This window comes from Abramis brama (assembly GCF_963993115.1).
Source record: "Abramis brama genome assembly, chromosome: 14".
Lineage (NCBI taxonomy): Eukaryota > Metazoa > Chordata > Actinopteri > Cypriniformes > Leuciscidae > Abramis > Abramis brama.
Genome location: NC_139976.1, coordinates 9,362,837 through 9,378,943, shown reverse-complemented (window position 1 = coordinate 9,378,943; position 16,107 = coordinate 9,362,837). Strand labels below are relative to the sequence as shown.

Below are 16,107 nucleotides of genomic sequence, written 5' to 3'. Positions count from 1 at the left end.
CTGATCAAACTAAGGCCTAATCCTGGCTTAATCTAAGCATTGTCTATGAAACCAGGCATAAATGTTTAAACCCAACGGTTGGGTTTGTCCATATTTGAGCCAAACATGAGTTGAAACAACCCAGCATTTATCTGACAGCTTCATGTCTTACTTTAATTTTTCTTCCCTAACTATTTTTTTATTTAACCATTAATTTATTTTTTTTTTTTTTTTTTTTTCATTGTCATGAATGTTACTTAAATTTATAGAATCTTACTTGTTCTGAAATGAAAAACAAAAATCACCCTTGAGCAACAAAACAAAATGTCGCAAAATGTCGTGCAATCAACTGGTAAAGGTAAATTCACTGTTAGGTCTTTTCAAGTCTCTTAAACACAAATATCGCATACTTTCCATGTTTATATTGCATACGGTACTTTAGCAAACTAATATTTATTTAATTTTAATGTTATACCTACATATATTACTGTTTTGTTGAAATCTTCGAGCTTTTATTACAGTCTATGGAGCGATCACACGAGTCATTTTACGGCAGTGTTACGTCAGCAGTGTCCTTACACTTTATGGCAGGGCAGCATGTGGAGGTCAGAGATGCAGATACTGACAGCCAGAGACTGAAAACTCTCTAATTATCCAACATCAACACTTGACAACAATTTTGCACAGTGACGTCTATGTGGGATTTTCAACAGATGATATACAACACAACCCTGTCGGTAAAGAAAATCGTTGAGTGTCCCTAGCGTTCATCAGTTTTACCGGGTCGGTAAGGAAGAAGCAGGATCATCGAGCCGGTTTTCTCTGTATCATATCTAAAGAAATGGATAATAACACGCCGGAATCAGGAGGATATAAAGGGGGAATCGGGAGTCTTTTCGGTGGAGGAACCCCTGAGTATTCAAATACTGAGCTCGCAGGAGTACCATGTAAGTTAACGTGATAAGTGTCTAAGCTTACTCTTTTTAGCAGTCCGATTCACTTTAAGGTCAAGCGAGTTGCTACGAGAATCTATATATTTATGATAATGTATACATTTGTTATCTGTCATTCTCAGTGACTGGTATGAGCCCTCTCTCGCCGTACCTCAATGTTGACCCTCGTTACCTCGTACAGGTGAGTGAGTTTCTATGAGACCACAGCTACATTTCAGGTCCATTTAAAGGTTTTTATGGACTGAATTAAGGGGTCAAATTGGAAACTTGTCTTTGAAGGTTGTTATTTAATAGTAAAAAAAAAAGCAAATCAGTTATTCAACCTAAACCAATTCATTAAACAGCAATGGACAATATTGTAGCATACAAAACGATCAGAACATTGTTTTGGCCAACAGAAGTTGATTGATAAATTGCATATAATTATTGTAAGACCTGACGTGATTTCCTGAGAATTTAGATTTAACTTTCTATTAAAATCTGCCTTAAATCTGTTAGTTGACCCATGCCCTAATGTATACTAGTGTGGTTGTATTGTATTCCCTTGTTTATGATATTGGAATTAGTAATACACAAAACATTACAATTAAGATGCTTTTATGGTGCTTGTCTTGCTCTGTTAGGACACAGATGAGTTCATCTTGCCAACTGGGGCAAATAAAACACGTGGCCGCTTTGAGCTGGCCTTCTTCACCATCGGGGGTTGCTGTATAACAGGTGAGGCCTGTCTCTTCACAGTCTTTGATCAATCTTATCATGTCTTTAATCTGCACTCTTTTTAACTTTTGCTCATTACTTTGAAGGTGCTGCTTTTGGGACACTTAATGGTCTTCGTATGGGCCTTATGGAAACTAGAGACATGCCATGGTCCAAACCCAGAAACGTACAGTAAGTGTCTGTTTTTTTGTAAATACTTTTTTTTTTTGGAAATTATTTAAGTTACTGCATAAATTCAGTTTGGATCTTTTTGAGTATTCCCGGAGCAGAGTGGGCAATGATCTATATAATGCTGATATGATTATGAAAAGCTTAATTATGCTTAATTATGAAAGATAGGATGTTTACACATTTGCTGCAATGCAGTGAACATGCCGAAACAGCACAAAAAAAAAGAAAAGAAAAAAAAAAGATTTAGGGCAAAATAGTTTTGGAGGGCTGAAATCATTGACCGAGTGCTTTTCGTTAGTTAGTGTTTTGACTGTCAGTCTCTGTTTTGTTCACACATGTTAATTGATGAAAAACTTTACTATGACTCTTTATCATCTGTGAACATGACACCCTGAACGGCATATTAAGTTCAGTTACCCAAATTGAATTTCCAAGACTTTTTTTGGTTCAATGAAAACTTCATTTTCAGTTTTGGTGTTTCTGAAAAAAACAAAAAAATGTTATTCAACATTTACTAAAACTGTTTATCCATTGTTTATTACCCATATAATTCTATTGTAATATTGACCTTTGTAATGTTTTTTTTTTTTTTTCCAGGATTTTGAACATGGTCACACGACAAGGGGCATCATGGGCCAACACACTAGGATCTGTGGGTAAGAAATGCATTGAATTCAAACAGCTTGTGTAAAAGAATATCACAACCTGTTTTGTCATTAGTTAAAGGGACTTTTTACACCTGGTCACTTCATGCGTTTTTGTTTTCTGATTGGATAGCTCTCCGAATCAGGAAAAGACCAGGTGTAAATGCCCTCTGAAACGATTTTGAGACGGATTTAAATCCGATCACTCAAACCATTTCAGGAGGGCATTCCAAATGAAATTGGACAAGTGTAAATTCATATGGTTGTTGAAACCACACGTGTCAATTTTACTCCTAACAAAATGTTAAAAAATAAATGCCTGAGAGCACATTTGGCATTATCAGGACCCACAGATATTCCCCCATTGCATTATTATACATTGTATTCAACATTATATTGTAGTTTAATGTAGTACTGACACTAAAACTCTGAAAACTTATTGTCTCTATCCACGATACATATTGTTGCATTATTGTATTGCAATATATTGTGACACGATATATTGTTACACCTCTAGAGACTAAATGATCTTACCAGTGCTGATGGTGTTCTTTCTCCTATTGTGGTATTTGATCTTGAAATTAGCTCTTGATAAATAAAATGATCACATCTGTTGCTTTCGTTGATGTGAACTCCATTAAATTTGCATATAGTGCGGGAATTGAAGATTGGCTTTGTATTCGTCGGGAAATTTATGTGGCCAGGTGTAAATAGAACCGTTTTACCATCATATAGCTATCCGATCAGTAAAAATGGATAGCTATATAATATATGAAAACGCATTTTGTTTTGTTTCTCTACAGCTCTTTTGTATAGTGTGTTTGGTGTGGCCATTGAGAAGGCCAGAGGTGCAGAGGATGACATCAACACAGTGGCAGCTGGAACGTTAACTGGGATGCTTTTTAAATCCACAGGTGAGGAAAAGCCACATTGACTTCAGTGCTCAATATTGTGGCAATCACAGATTTAAAGAGTTAGTTCACCCAAAAATGAAAATTCTGTCAGTAATTACTCACCCTCATGTTGTTCCAACCCTGTAAGACTTTCGTTCATCTTCGGAACACAAATTAAGATATTTTTGATGAAATCTGAGAGCTGTCTCACTGCTTCATAGGCTTCTAGGTAATTGCATCTGCCGGCCCAGAAAAGTTAGTAAAGACATTGTTAAAATATTCCAAGTGACTACAGTGGCTCAACCTTAAGTTTATCAAGCGACGAGAATACTTTTTGTGCGCAAAAAACAACAAAAATAACGACTTTATTCAACTATTAATTTTCTTCCGTGTTGGCCTCTGAGTGAGTTCACGAGAGCGCCACGACGCATGTGCGAGAACTGAGAAGATGACGCAGATGGGTCTCGATGTAGTGTTTAAAATGGTTCTAAAGTGTGCATTTCCTGCATGTCCGAATCGTGAGAAACCAAGAGAAAACGTAAGATCTCAATTCTTGCGCATGCGTCGTGGCGCTCTCGTGAACTCGCGTCAGAGGCCCACACGGAAGAAAATGAATAGTTGAATAAAGTCGTTATTTTTGTTTGTTTTTTGCGCACAAAAAGTATTCTCGTTGCTTGATAAACTTAAGGTTGAGCCACTGTAGTCACTTGGACTATTTTAATGATGTCTTTACTAACTTTTCTGGGCCGGCAGATGCAATTACCTAGCAGCCTATGGAGAAGTGAGACAGTTCTCAGATTTCATCAAAAATATCTTAATTTGTGATCCGAAGATGAACGAAAGTCTTACAGGGTTGGAACAACATGAGGGTGAGTAATTACTGACAGAATTTTCATTTTTGTGTGAACTAACCCTTTAATCTATTGAACGTAATATTTGTTATAATAATTTAATACATACTGTATTTATTGTGTTCAGCTGGACTCAAAGGAGCTGCCAGAGGAGGTCTCGTTGGTTTAGCCATGTCAGGGCTGTATGCTCTTTACAACAACTGGGATCACCTGAAGGGGACATCGCCTTCACGTTACTGAGAATGACTGAGAGCTCAAACCATGGACTTATTTTGACTCTGAGCCCATTCTTAGTCTTTTCACCCCCTTTTGGAGATGCTTCAAATTTATTTTTTAAAGAAACCCATGGACCACCACATGTGCACAGATTTCTTCAGAGTTACAGTAGGTGTAATATTTAAATGGAAGAGCCAGACTACCTCCAGCTGTGTGGACTATGTAGCTGTGAGTTTGCTGGTGACATCTCAGTCGTACAGTTGTTCAAGTACATGTCTTTGTTGGTGTAAGTTTCACAGATGAACTCTGTATCCTTTAATGATGTGGTTTAATCTGTTCTCATTGTGGATTGATGCACTTTATCAGTGCTGATTAAACTGTCCGCTTCCTCTCTGCAACCATCTAAAATAAAATGCTAGTTTCCACTCTTTGAGGTTCTTTATTTGTATTTTAGTGGTATTACAATTTGTAAGTTGTATAATACAATGGATGCATGAATGGTCAGTCTTTCATACTGGGAGTACTGTAGTCACATAAATATATAAATAAAATAAAAATTTAGTACATGTTCTTTTTAATGTACTAAAATGTTTTAACTGTACTGACTGCATAGAAATGAATTGATAGGGGTCTTGTTTTCTAAATGGTTTATTTGTAAGCAGGTCAACCTTTATTTCTACAGTCAATGTGTAGAGTACAGAGGAATGATAATTATAATATTACAGAATGAATGTCCTTCATTATGACCTTATATGCTACAGTATTCATTCACACATGTCTACGAGTTAAAGCATTTTAAAAATTCCTTTCAGTATTATTTCTCGAAATCATCCTATTATCCTAGTAGTATTGTAGTAGTAACTCACTCTCCCTGTAGTTTGAATAATTGAGCGATAGATGCATGATGCAATAACTAAAGCTCCTTCTCAGAATAATGATTATAAAGAAATGTATGAAAATTGTATGCATGAATTCCTTGTAGCATCTAAAGTGTAAAATATAAATATCCGTCCTGTGTGGAAATTACCTAGCCTGTTCGGTGAAAAGAACTGGAGTATAAAAGGGAGACTGTCTCCATCAACAGGTGAAATGTTCTTATCACTACTTGACGTTGACCGTCAAAGCACCTTAGGGACTGAATACCGGACTACCCAAGAGAGGGCAAATGTACATGCCATTCCTTACAGGAAAAAACAAGGCCAACTGAACTGATGAGTGTAATGTAGAATAGCCAGGACTTGTTTTACAGAAAATGTTGCTTGGCTTGCTGAACACAATGTGGAGATCAATGTGATTTAGCTGAAAGCAGTTAAAACTTTGCAGTTCATGTACTATAACAAAGCCCAGGAGAATCTCACATGCATAGCGGTGAAACGACCCACAAACCAGTGCAAACTACCCTAACTTGGTGGCTGGTGGTTGCAATGATGTACACCAGCTCTCAGTGCACGGACCACAAATGGATAAGCAGGTCCATGGGCCAGACCCAGACCGGGACATGGCACTAAATCAGTTGCTTTCACAACTCTTCCTGTACCTACAAATGTGGGCAAATAATTCTTGGAGGTGGGAGTTCAGTGCAAGAAGAAGTCCCTGATGCGTGTAGCCTCTATCCATGGGATGTAGGCTGCGGTGCGAGTGAAGACGCTGGGCTTGTTCTCCACCGTGCATCCAATAGGACCGAAGCTCACAATGCCGTGGACCTCCCAGCGGTCACGCCCCACCTGGCACAGCAGAGGGCCACCAGAGTCACCCTTTAGGAAGAAAAGCCACAGAGAAGGTATGAATAGAGTTGAATATGGGGCACCATGATAAATTTCCCCATTAAATAGTTTTCTCACCTGGCATGCAGCTGGGGTCCCCTCTGTATCACGGAACCCAGCGCAAATCATTGAGTCTCGCACGCGGTCACCCCAGAACTTCTTCTGCCGGCAGGTCTTGTAGTCAATGACTGGGAGCCGAGCTTGATTCAATGCCTCAGCAAGTGACACGTTTTCCTTCCCGCCTAAGAAGAGATGCCAAACCCATATTCTGGATAAGTGGATCACCTACCTTTGTAAACTCCATTATATCAACAAAACATTAAAGTGCTCTTTGTTTTCACCTCAGGGGCAAACAATTAACCAATTTCTATGGTAGAAACTGCTGTGAGTGAGGGTGTTACTCTACACTCATTATACTTTATCTATGAGCCAATGATGCCATAGATAAACCAGCCATCATATTTCAAGACCGAACTTTCTTAGCACAAAAGGCTTATGATACACATTTTACCTCGTGTGTCCCCCCAGCCGGTCACCCAGCAGTAGTGCCCTGGTTTAAGGTTGATCTGCTTGCGCGGCAGGCAGGCATAGCGGATGAAGTTAGTGGTCGGGATGTCCGTGGCAGCTTTAACCAATGCGATGTCATAGTCTAGCTCACTGTGGGCTGGATAACGGAAGTGCTCATGCCTGTAGATCCTCTTCACTGGGAAAGTACGCTCAGCGGACTCTGATCTTTTCAGTTGATGCTTACCCAAAACGATACGCCAGCTACTAGCATCCTCTGCTTTTCCCCTGGTCAACAAGAGGGATACAAAAAGTGTTTGGTTGATTATGACATCTAAGGGGAAAACAACCAGAGAATTTGCCCAGCAAAGCAGCGCTCTTAGTTCTACCCTACGGGTGATAAACCTATGCTTTGCCTTACTTCTGGAAGCAGTGAGCAGCAGTAAGAACCCAGTTCTTATGGATCAGAGTCCCTCCACACACATGAACATAATGTTTACTGCCTCTGGGACGAACCTATTAAAATAGACAGAAGCATCAGCGACTTCCTCTTTTGTTACACCTTGAGTAATGCTGTGTCATTTCAAGTATAATTTACCTGCAGTGAGACCTGCCACGGCCAGGAATGGGGTCTCGCTTCATTGCCCGACACGATACGCTCCACTGTGTTTGGTTTGAAATGAGGCAGGCCACAGTCCTTCGGCCAGTCTAAGGACAGATCAACACTTAAGTCAATGTCAGTTAAAGTACCATGTAGAAAAGCAAACACAAGGTACACAGGATTTATGTGGAAGCAAATGAAAGGTGTTGTACCAGGAGAGGAAAGAAGGAAAGGAAATCCATATTTGGATCTTTGAGAAAGACATAGAAATAAGTGTAAATTCAGTTTTTTTTTTCTTCTCAAGATAGCACCACTTGAAATGCACTTGAAAGATGTCAGTGGTTAGCGTTCATTTCATTTCTCACCAAGGTGGAGGACTTTGTGCTGTTGAAGGCGACTAGGGTTGAATGCATGGGTGGAGGCTCTGTCCAGCGCCAGACCCAGCAGCATTAGCAACAGTGGAAAAAATGGGCTCCTTACTGCCATGATTTACAGTAAACTGTGTGTTGCGCTCTGGTGATTACCCATTTATACCATGCCTAGTGCAGAGGCCATTCTTTGTGCACTCCCCACCCCTGTCATTGGGACAAAGCACTTTCACAATACTCCTCCCAATCCTGGATTGTTCTGGTGGGGTAGCTGGGGGTTTTCAGAACACGCTGGCCCCAGGGGATCATGGGAGTCCCATCAGCACTTTCAGCTACAGCCCGTCCCTTGCCACTGCAAAACAACTCTCCCAGAATAGATTGCCAGTAGCCTCCTTACAGTCACACCATGCTATTAGCTGTTTGGATGAGCAGAAGTGCTGGCCTTCACATGACCTTCTGCTGCCTTCCAAAACCTTGCAGGATTCAAGTTTTACCTTGGTAAAACCCTGACAAATAATTAACAAGATTATGACTGATCCTTGTGTCATTTATATATTCATTTCATTAAATATTAGCAGAACCTGTTCTTAGCAGGCAATCGTTTATCCAAAGTGAGCCCACTCATTACAGAAACAACCCCCTTGGAGCAAGCCTTGCTCAAGGGCACAATGCTGATTGTTTATAGCCTGAACTTTGTGGATAGACATCACTTTTCAGCTGGACCTTAAACCACCACTTCATTTACATAATAGACTTTATAATTAGTCTTATCCTTAGCCTATAACTTTAGCTAAACTTCCATGAGTTCAAGGTAGTAAAGGACGGAAGATTTATACAATATAGTTTGCTTGATTTAATAGCAATGTGAACATGTTTCTCATGATACCAGCAGAGGGCATAAGAAGCAAAATGGAGATATACAATAAGGCCTGTGAAACCTACTGAATTTCAAAGTTGTTTGCTCTAGTGGAGCAGATTTTAAGACAGGAGATGCTGAGATGTTAATTATTATATACATGAAACTATATTCAGGCTGAAGTACTATATTCATATAGTACTATATTCAACTATATTCATAATGAGTTTTATTATTCTTGTTTAGGATGTGTCCCTGCTCACCTGTTGTATTTATTCCAAAAAGGGATCACCTGCTCAGGGACAGGACAGTCAATACCAGGGAATGTGCCTGCTCATCCAATTGGTCAAAGTTACAATGAAAGAGCCATGGAAAGGTCCAGGGCAATCTACTGGAGCACAGTTCACCAAGTTTAGCAGGACCTTCTGACATGTTCTCATGTCTCTCTCTTTTCCATGATCTTCACAAACAAAGAGAAATCCCATTGCCAGCAAGCCAACGAGGAATCTCGAAATAAATTAATCAAAATAAAAGACACTGAATATTGTTTGCCAAATGTTTTATTGTTGCTCATACTTTTCAAGACATTCACTATTCTCAATATTAAAACACATTAGTGTAGTTTTTGCTGTAGAAAGCCTATAGAAAGCTTGTTTTCATCATACTGTAAGATGTTGATTCAGTAATATCTATATTATGTTAAATCACAATGCTCTGGTCCAAAAAAAGATCAAAAGAAAACATTGCTTTGGCAAAGAAAAACAAAAGCAGTTTGTGCAGCACATACTGTTAATTTGGTCAGAGATTCTAGATACACATTTACTTACATACAATAAGGTCCATCCATGCTATTAAAATGAACATAATCTAAACATTACAGAGATTGCTCTAATTACAATCCCTAACTTTCACAAAATCATGACTGATTCTGTATAGTGATATAGCACATGTGATCATGATGTACATAAAAAACAGTAAAACTCTTACTTAATGTGAAATAAAGCAATTAAACTTGAATATTTTAACATTATAATGAACAAACCGTTTTGTGATATTACATGACAAAAAACTATGATTTATGAACATGTAAAATTATGTGAAAATGTAAAATTATCTTTGTCCTTGCACAGGTTCTGAATAGGACACAACCACAAAAAAACAACAATGATTTATTAGATTGTGACATGAAAATGGCGTCAGATTTTCAGATCAGGTCAGATTTTGGCACCAAATTCCAAGTGTACATGTTTTAATTTTATAATTTATTGATATTGTCCCTGGGCATAGAACTGGGGCTTAGTTTCAGCTCATAGTGTACTATAGAAGTGTGGGAACATTGACCTTGAGTCTATATTTACTAATCATGAGTAGGTTTTACATTTACATTTATGCATTTGCAGACGCTTTTATCCAAAGCGACTTTACACATTTTACAATCTTATCAGTTCTTGCTTTCCCTGGGAATCAAACCCATACCCCAACGCTCTACTGTTTGAGCTACATGAAGGTTTGATAAGAACCTAGCTTTACACACCCACAAACCTCATGAGCATTAAAGCTAGGGTAGGGAATGTTTTTCACTTTTTGTTATACTGGTTGAATTTATCTTTCATTTACATTTATCTTCTGTGGAAGTCTCGAGACCAAAAAATGTTCGGTACGAATGCAATGATAGGATGTCCTACCTGTTAACGTATGTGGTAGCACTTCATTTTACAGTCCAGTTCCACATGTACATTATAATAATTACCTGAACTTAGCCCTAAACCTAACCTTAACCCATGTAGTTGCCTTGTATTGCCCACTACTTTCTTAGGTAAGTACACTGTAAGTACACGTAAGTGCACATACTGTACAATAAATTGCAACCACATGTATTTCCATATCTCCACGCACCCTGCTCGCGCAGACAACACATCATCAGCAAGTTTCACGAGGCTATGCAGACTTGTAGACACGCAGTCACCAAGCGCCACAAACAAACAGTAGCCACTTTTTACAGTTCCTCCTGAACCAAAACAAATAAACTTCTGCTGTGTTCACAGCATAACTGCCGTAACTAAGAGATGGCCACCCATGACATTCTACTCAGAGCGGTTCACATCCTCAGACTCTGATTTATACGTTTCTATGGTAACACTATCAATGACATAATAAATCTGCTGTAGTCAGGTGGTACAAGTAATGGTGATACAGGTGGTACAAGGTAATTTAACGCAGTCTCTTGTGACGCTTTGAAAACTCTGCTCTGGCTGTGTGCTTTGGAGGAGTTTTGGCTTTGGAGATGCTCTGAAGAGAGGGTGGGATCTTATGCTTTCAGAGCTAGCTTGCTATTGCTAGCCTCTCCTATTGTCTACCCTACCTTTCATATTTTTAGCACTGTGCATTGATTCTGGCCTAGAGCCCACTCTAACCCACCAGGCCAAAACATTACCAATCACCATTTACATCAAGACAAAAGACAACAACAACAAAAAAGAGAGCGAGAGCTGTAGCTTGTATTTGACTACAAACGGTTTAACAACATGAATCTGTGAGATCAGAAAACAAAGAGATCTTAATCATAGACTATAGAACTAGCCTTCGGATCTTGCTCCAGGAAGCGTTTCAGGGTGTACGAGAGCTCCATTAACTTTAACGTAGCCCTAGCTGATGCTCAATAACCTGCTATTTGCTTTTCAAAATTCAACAAGCACAACAAAAACATTTAGCCTATAATTAGCGGTTTCAAAATTGCTAATACTCAGTGCTCACCAAAATCATAATTTTGGAATTTTTGGCCAAAAAAGGACATCCAAAAGATCCCAAGGCCATGTGTGAAGATAGATGGAAACACACCGTTATCTGTAAACTTTAAAGGGGTCATAGACTGAGAATTCAAATGTTCCTTGATCCTTTGACAGTTAAGAGTTCGTTATACTATAAAAATACCCTGTAAGTTTCAAAACTCAAAACTTTCTTGTTATTCCAAAAACTTTTATTGAAACCAATGCCAGCAAACGACAGGATCTAAAAAGGGCATCTTTGGCCCCGCCCACGGGACCGTTAGTGAACAGTGACATGAGAACGAGAAAAGATCGATACAAGATCAATAATACCATTACCTTCCAAACGATCCTAATGCTAGGATAGTGGGTTATTTTTCCCAACAATGTGAATGTCTCAGCAGTGTATTATTTGTTTGTATTCGGTGTATTTCACTGTGGATTATTTTGTAAATTTTCGGCGCAGGCTTTGCAAACAGACTTTGGATTTTACACCTCTGGTGAAAGCATTCGTGAAAGTGCCGAAATTGGGTTGCAATGATAAGATCTTTTCATACGCGATCAACAGACTGTTTGTCATCTGCTCAATGCTCATCACTGCACCCTTTCATGTGATGGGAATAGATCATTATGATCAATACTTTTCATGATCTCGATAGCTGTAATGGTAAACATTTAGTAAAAGTTTTAGAGAGAGTTCCACATGTAATACTAGCTATTTCATATGCAAACATGTCAGCCAATCACAACAGTGGGTGTTTACACTGAAGTCTAACAGCAGACACGCCCCTTAAAACAGAGCGTTCAAATCAGAGGCTAAAATCAGGCTTGGAAAAATGCCTTTTATTTATAAATTATGACAATTTTTTATGTTAAAATCATACTAACATTATAAGGGCACCCCAGAAAACATAAAATAATAAAATAATCCAGTCTATGACCCCTTTAAATGGTAGCTCTGTGCAACATGAGCTTTCAGTGTGAACATTACCACTTTACTGATCCAATAGTGGGGCTTTGATAGCTAAGCAGACAAGGCTTTGGAATATGTAGATATATTATTTGAAGGAAAATTAGCTCTAGATTAGCCATTTTCCATCCATTTCCACCTTGCAGCAAAAGTTGTACCGTTTCTATACCTTACGCCTAACCGAGGCACCCACATACCGATAAGGCAAGCTCTGGCCCTGCACTAGTTGCTTTAGTCTCCCACAGTACTGGGGTTAGCGCAACATGCAGAACTGCGCAGTGTTTTTATAATGCCTTCACTCTTCTTTCGTCGCGTGGGCTGCAGTGCCAGGCTGCTGGTATTGTCCGTGGAGTCTTCTGTTTGAGCAGCCACAGCTGCAGCGGCTGCAGTCTCTTTGATCTGAATTTCCAGATGCCTTTGGATTGCCAGGCCAAGCTCTTCAGGGTCCACAGCTGCACCATACACCTCCCAGGTCATACCCTCAGCATCCCATTCCACCTCCTTTACAGGGGTCCTATGACACATGTGCTCTATTGTCAAGGGTGCATCCGAGGTAGAATTCGCTCTCAGACTAATTTCAGGAAACACGTGCGAAAGAGGGGAAACAAGGGAATCAGACATGGTCTGCACACCAATATCTCTGATTTCATGGTCAGATGTCATGGTCGTGGCATCTTTGACTGTCCTGTTAAGACTAGTCTGACCTGTCCGGTCTATTCTAAGGCAGGAGGAGTTCTGCCCCCTTAACTCGGATCCACAGCAATGGCCTGTACTCCGGCTGTCAAGTCTGGTCTCGCTGACAGATGACACAAGTGGTGGAAAACCAAGCAAGCCTGAATGAAGAAGTGATCTTTGTCCCGCACAGGGGTTTCCTGCACAAGGTGGCCGAGATATCAAATGTCCAGGGCATGGAACAACACTGCAAGCATTTCTCAAACAGGCAGTGTTCATCATGTGACCAGAACAGGTAGATCTATGGCATGCAGTTAAATGATGGCCTTCACAGTTGCTCTGAGCATGGTCTTCTGTATTCACTCCCTGTGGTGTGAAGCTGTTGCTCAGACCTGAAGAACTCATTCTGCAAGCCACTCTGCAACAGCTGCATCCTGTCAGGTTCTCTGCAGGTCCATAACATCGACAACATCCCTCCCTGCAAACCAGACCCTTCATCCTTAAATCTCTATTTGTGGATGGCGAGTGTGGAACACAATTCACACCACTATGGACCTGATTTTGCCCCATGAATAGATCCTGCGTTGGAGTCCTTCTGGGGGAGTCCTCCATGAAGCTCCAGGATTTTGCAGTTCCCCCATGCCAGATTACAGTCTCAGGGGTACTGTTGCCACTGCGCAAGCTCCCCTGTTCATGCTCACAAACGTTCACAGGAACTCCAGCCGCTGGTCCACCCAGACTGATAGGCCTTTGACTGTATGCTGAACTGCTGACACTCTTGCGCAAATTCTGACGATACCATGCCAGCTCCATTCGTTGAGGAGGTCCACTCACCATTTCTACAGAGCTTTTGGATAAAGAAATGGTTGGCAGCTCATAGTCCTCCACTGCTTCGGCATCAACAGATCCAAGGCTGATGCTTGGGAGGTAGATCTCAGATGTAGGTCGTTGTCCTTCCTCCATAGTGAAATATCTACTGGTAAAGAAAGACAGACAATGATACAACTAAGTATAAAAAGTATAATTAATATTAATGATTTAAAACTTGTTTATTTACACTATATATTTTAAATGATTAAACGTTTCTTAAGATAGAAGAGGCACACCAATTCTTCCTCTCTTTAGTTGTCTACAAGACAATCCATTGAATTTCTGATTAATCTGCATGATCCTTAAACCTTTACTTTTACGGTATAAAGCTGAGATTTCTTTTGTCCTTACTAAATTAAAGTGAAAAGGACAAAGTGATGTCTAGGTATCTCTCCCTAGATAATTGGCCAGATTACAGATGGATAAACCCAATTTAAGTCTTAAGATCATTAGCTACAACATGGATTTCTCGGCTTCTCTCAGAAGGACATTAATCCAAATGGGGCTCTAGCACAGGTGGCCAATTCCACACCACATGGTCCAAAAAGGACAAGGGGTTGAATGTTGCAAACTGTCCTATACTTCATGGTATATTGGACCTCAAATCATTACTGTGAGAGTATTTCTCATTTCTATGAATTCTCGAGAGCACAGAGTGAATGTGTGTCAGGTCTGTTCATGTTTACATCACACTTTAGCCACTTTAGCCACTAGCCCAGACTTTTGGGTCTGTCACTCCCTACTGTCAGCACAAACACACAGCTGAATCCAAAATACAACACACTCATACTCTAATCTGTGAAGGCTATTCAAGGCACACGTTAATTCAGAATTATTTGTTACTTGCTATTGAGGTGCCACTGTTTTAAAGCAGTAGACTAAGTGCAGGGTATGTTCTTTGAAGCAACCGGAGGTTAAGTGCCTCAAAGGCATTTCAGAACTTTCAGGAGTAAACTCAGAAATAAACTTGCAACCTTTGTGTTATCTTTGTGGATACTTAATGATTAGGCCATCTGTGACTAATAGTTGAATCATACCATATAACTTCCAAGGATGCCCACACAGAATCTGCATATGCAGAACTCGGAAGAAAGCTCAGCAGATTTCTGCAGAATTGGAACACGCAACATTCACAAAGCTTACAAAGCTCTGATCCATTGTGTTTGTGTCTATAATTCAGATAACATGTTCTCACGAAAAGTTGTTTGATTCTATGGGAGCAGAAGATCTAAAGCCCATGTGTGCTAAAGCCAGTGTTCAGCATCCAGCTCATAAACTAAATCAAATCCACAAATATTAATAGATAACTCATAAAATAATAAAGTATAGGCCTACACTTTTGTTTTGTATCTAAAGGGTGGCACTATTTCGCAACAAGTTTTAATACTGTTATTACAGTTATTTCACACTATTTAATACTGATCATTAGCAGAGTGTTTCGATAATAATAACAACAATAAAGCAGACCAGGAAAATAACCTGTACAAATGACTGTGACTCTAGCATAATGACGGATGTTATCTCTCCTCAGTTATCATGGGAGAACAAAATACTTATCTTCCAACTGCATCTAAAAATAACAGACAAGGTGTTCACTGTTAACCCTCCTCTTCCACCTCAACCCACAAGCTAACCTCCACCCATCCGTACTAGCTTCAGACTGGGACACACTCTTACACACATGCAAATATAAACACTGAATGAACCTCTCATCCCATACAAGAAAATCAAACAAGAAAGATCTCACCTTTTGGTTTTTCTAGCAAGTATACATGATCCAATCAAGGCCCTGTGCCATCCTTTGTCTTTTCTTCCTTGACACCTTCACTCCCCCCCCTTTTTAAAAACCATTCCTTTCACACTGAGCAGCACTTACTTTATAAAGACACAGCTACGGTTTCCCTCATGGCCACAGGTAAATCAACAACCTCCCTCCCTCCACACACACACACACACACGCACATGTACATACCTCCCACTTCCTCCTCTCGTCTCCTTCCCCTCAGTCCAGACAGCTTCCGCCTCCTTCACTTCTTTTCTCTCCTCCACTTGTGCTCTCTCGCTCCACTCTAAGTGAACAGGACAGAGTGGGTGTGTTGCTGGATTATCAGTTGTTGTCAGCTGATTACACACCACACACTCCCTCTCTGAGAGGAAATCCATGGTGGAGGGGGGGGGAGGTGCAAAGACACACAGACAGAAATGGTGGGTAGCCAAGAAGCACTGTATGCCCAATGGAGGGGGGCGGAATTGTGTGAAAGTGTGTGTATGAAGTGAGGGATAGGGTTACATGTAGATTCTATTGAGTTGTTAG

At 40.0% G+C, this 16,107-nt stretch overlaps 3 protein-coding genes across 3 annotated transcripts; 1 reads left to right on the top strand and 2 right to left on the bottom strand.

Moving 5' to 3' along the window:
* The first annotated feature begins 538 nt into the window (after positions 1 to 538).
* Positions 539 to 4,852, top strand: timm23a (translocase of inner mitochondrial membrane 23 homolog a (yeast)). The gene is made up of 7 exons (XM_084134193.1): positions 539 to 926; positions 1,055 to 1,113; positions 1,556 to 1,649; positions 1,736 to 1,820; positions 2,418 to 2,476; positions 3,268 to 3,378; positions 4,336 to 4,852. The coding sequence occupies exons 1-7, from the start codon at positions 821 to 823 to the stop codon at positions 4,446 to 4,448; spliced, it is 627 nt and encodes a 208-aa protein (XP_083990319.1). The 5' UTR covers positions 539 to 820; the 3' UTR covers positions 4,449 to 4,852.
* On the bottom strand, positions 4,848 to 7,828 carry LOC311095628 (chymotrypsin-like elastase family member 2A). Its single transcript, XM_084134192.1, has 6 exons — positions 7,658 to 7,828; positions 7,290 to 7,399; positions 7,113 to 7,207; positions 6,699 to 6,979; positions 6,266 to 6,429; positions 4,848 to 6,178 (listed from the first exon to the last, which is right to left on the bottom strand). Exons 1-6 carry the CDS (start codon positions 7,776 to 7,778, stop codon positions 5,999 to 6,001), a joined length of 951 nt encoding a protein of 316 aa, XP_083990318.1. The 5' UTR covers positions 7,779 to 7,828; the 3' UTR covers positions 4,848 to 5,998.
* A 1,244-nt stretch (positions 7,829 to 9,072) lies between these two features.
* LOC311095620 (uncharacterized protein) lies at positions 9,073 to 15,850 on the bottom strand. Its single transcript, XM_084134183.1, has 2 exons — positions 15,766 to 15,850; positions 9,073 to 13,896 (listed from the first exon to the last, which is right to left on the bottom strand). Exon 2 carries the CDS (start codon positions 13,884 to 13,886, stop codon positions 12,483 to 12,485), a length of 1,404 nt encoding a protein of 467 aa, XP_083990309.1. The 5' UTR covers positions 13,887 to 13,896; positions 15,766 to 15,850; the 3' UTR covers positions 9,073 to 12,482.
* Positions 15,851 to 16,107: the final 257 nt, after the last annotated feature.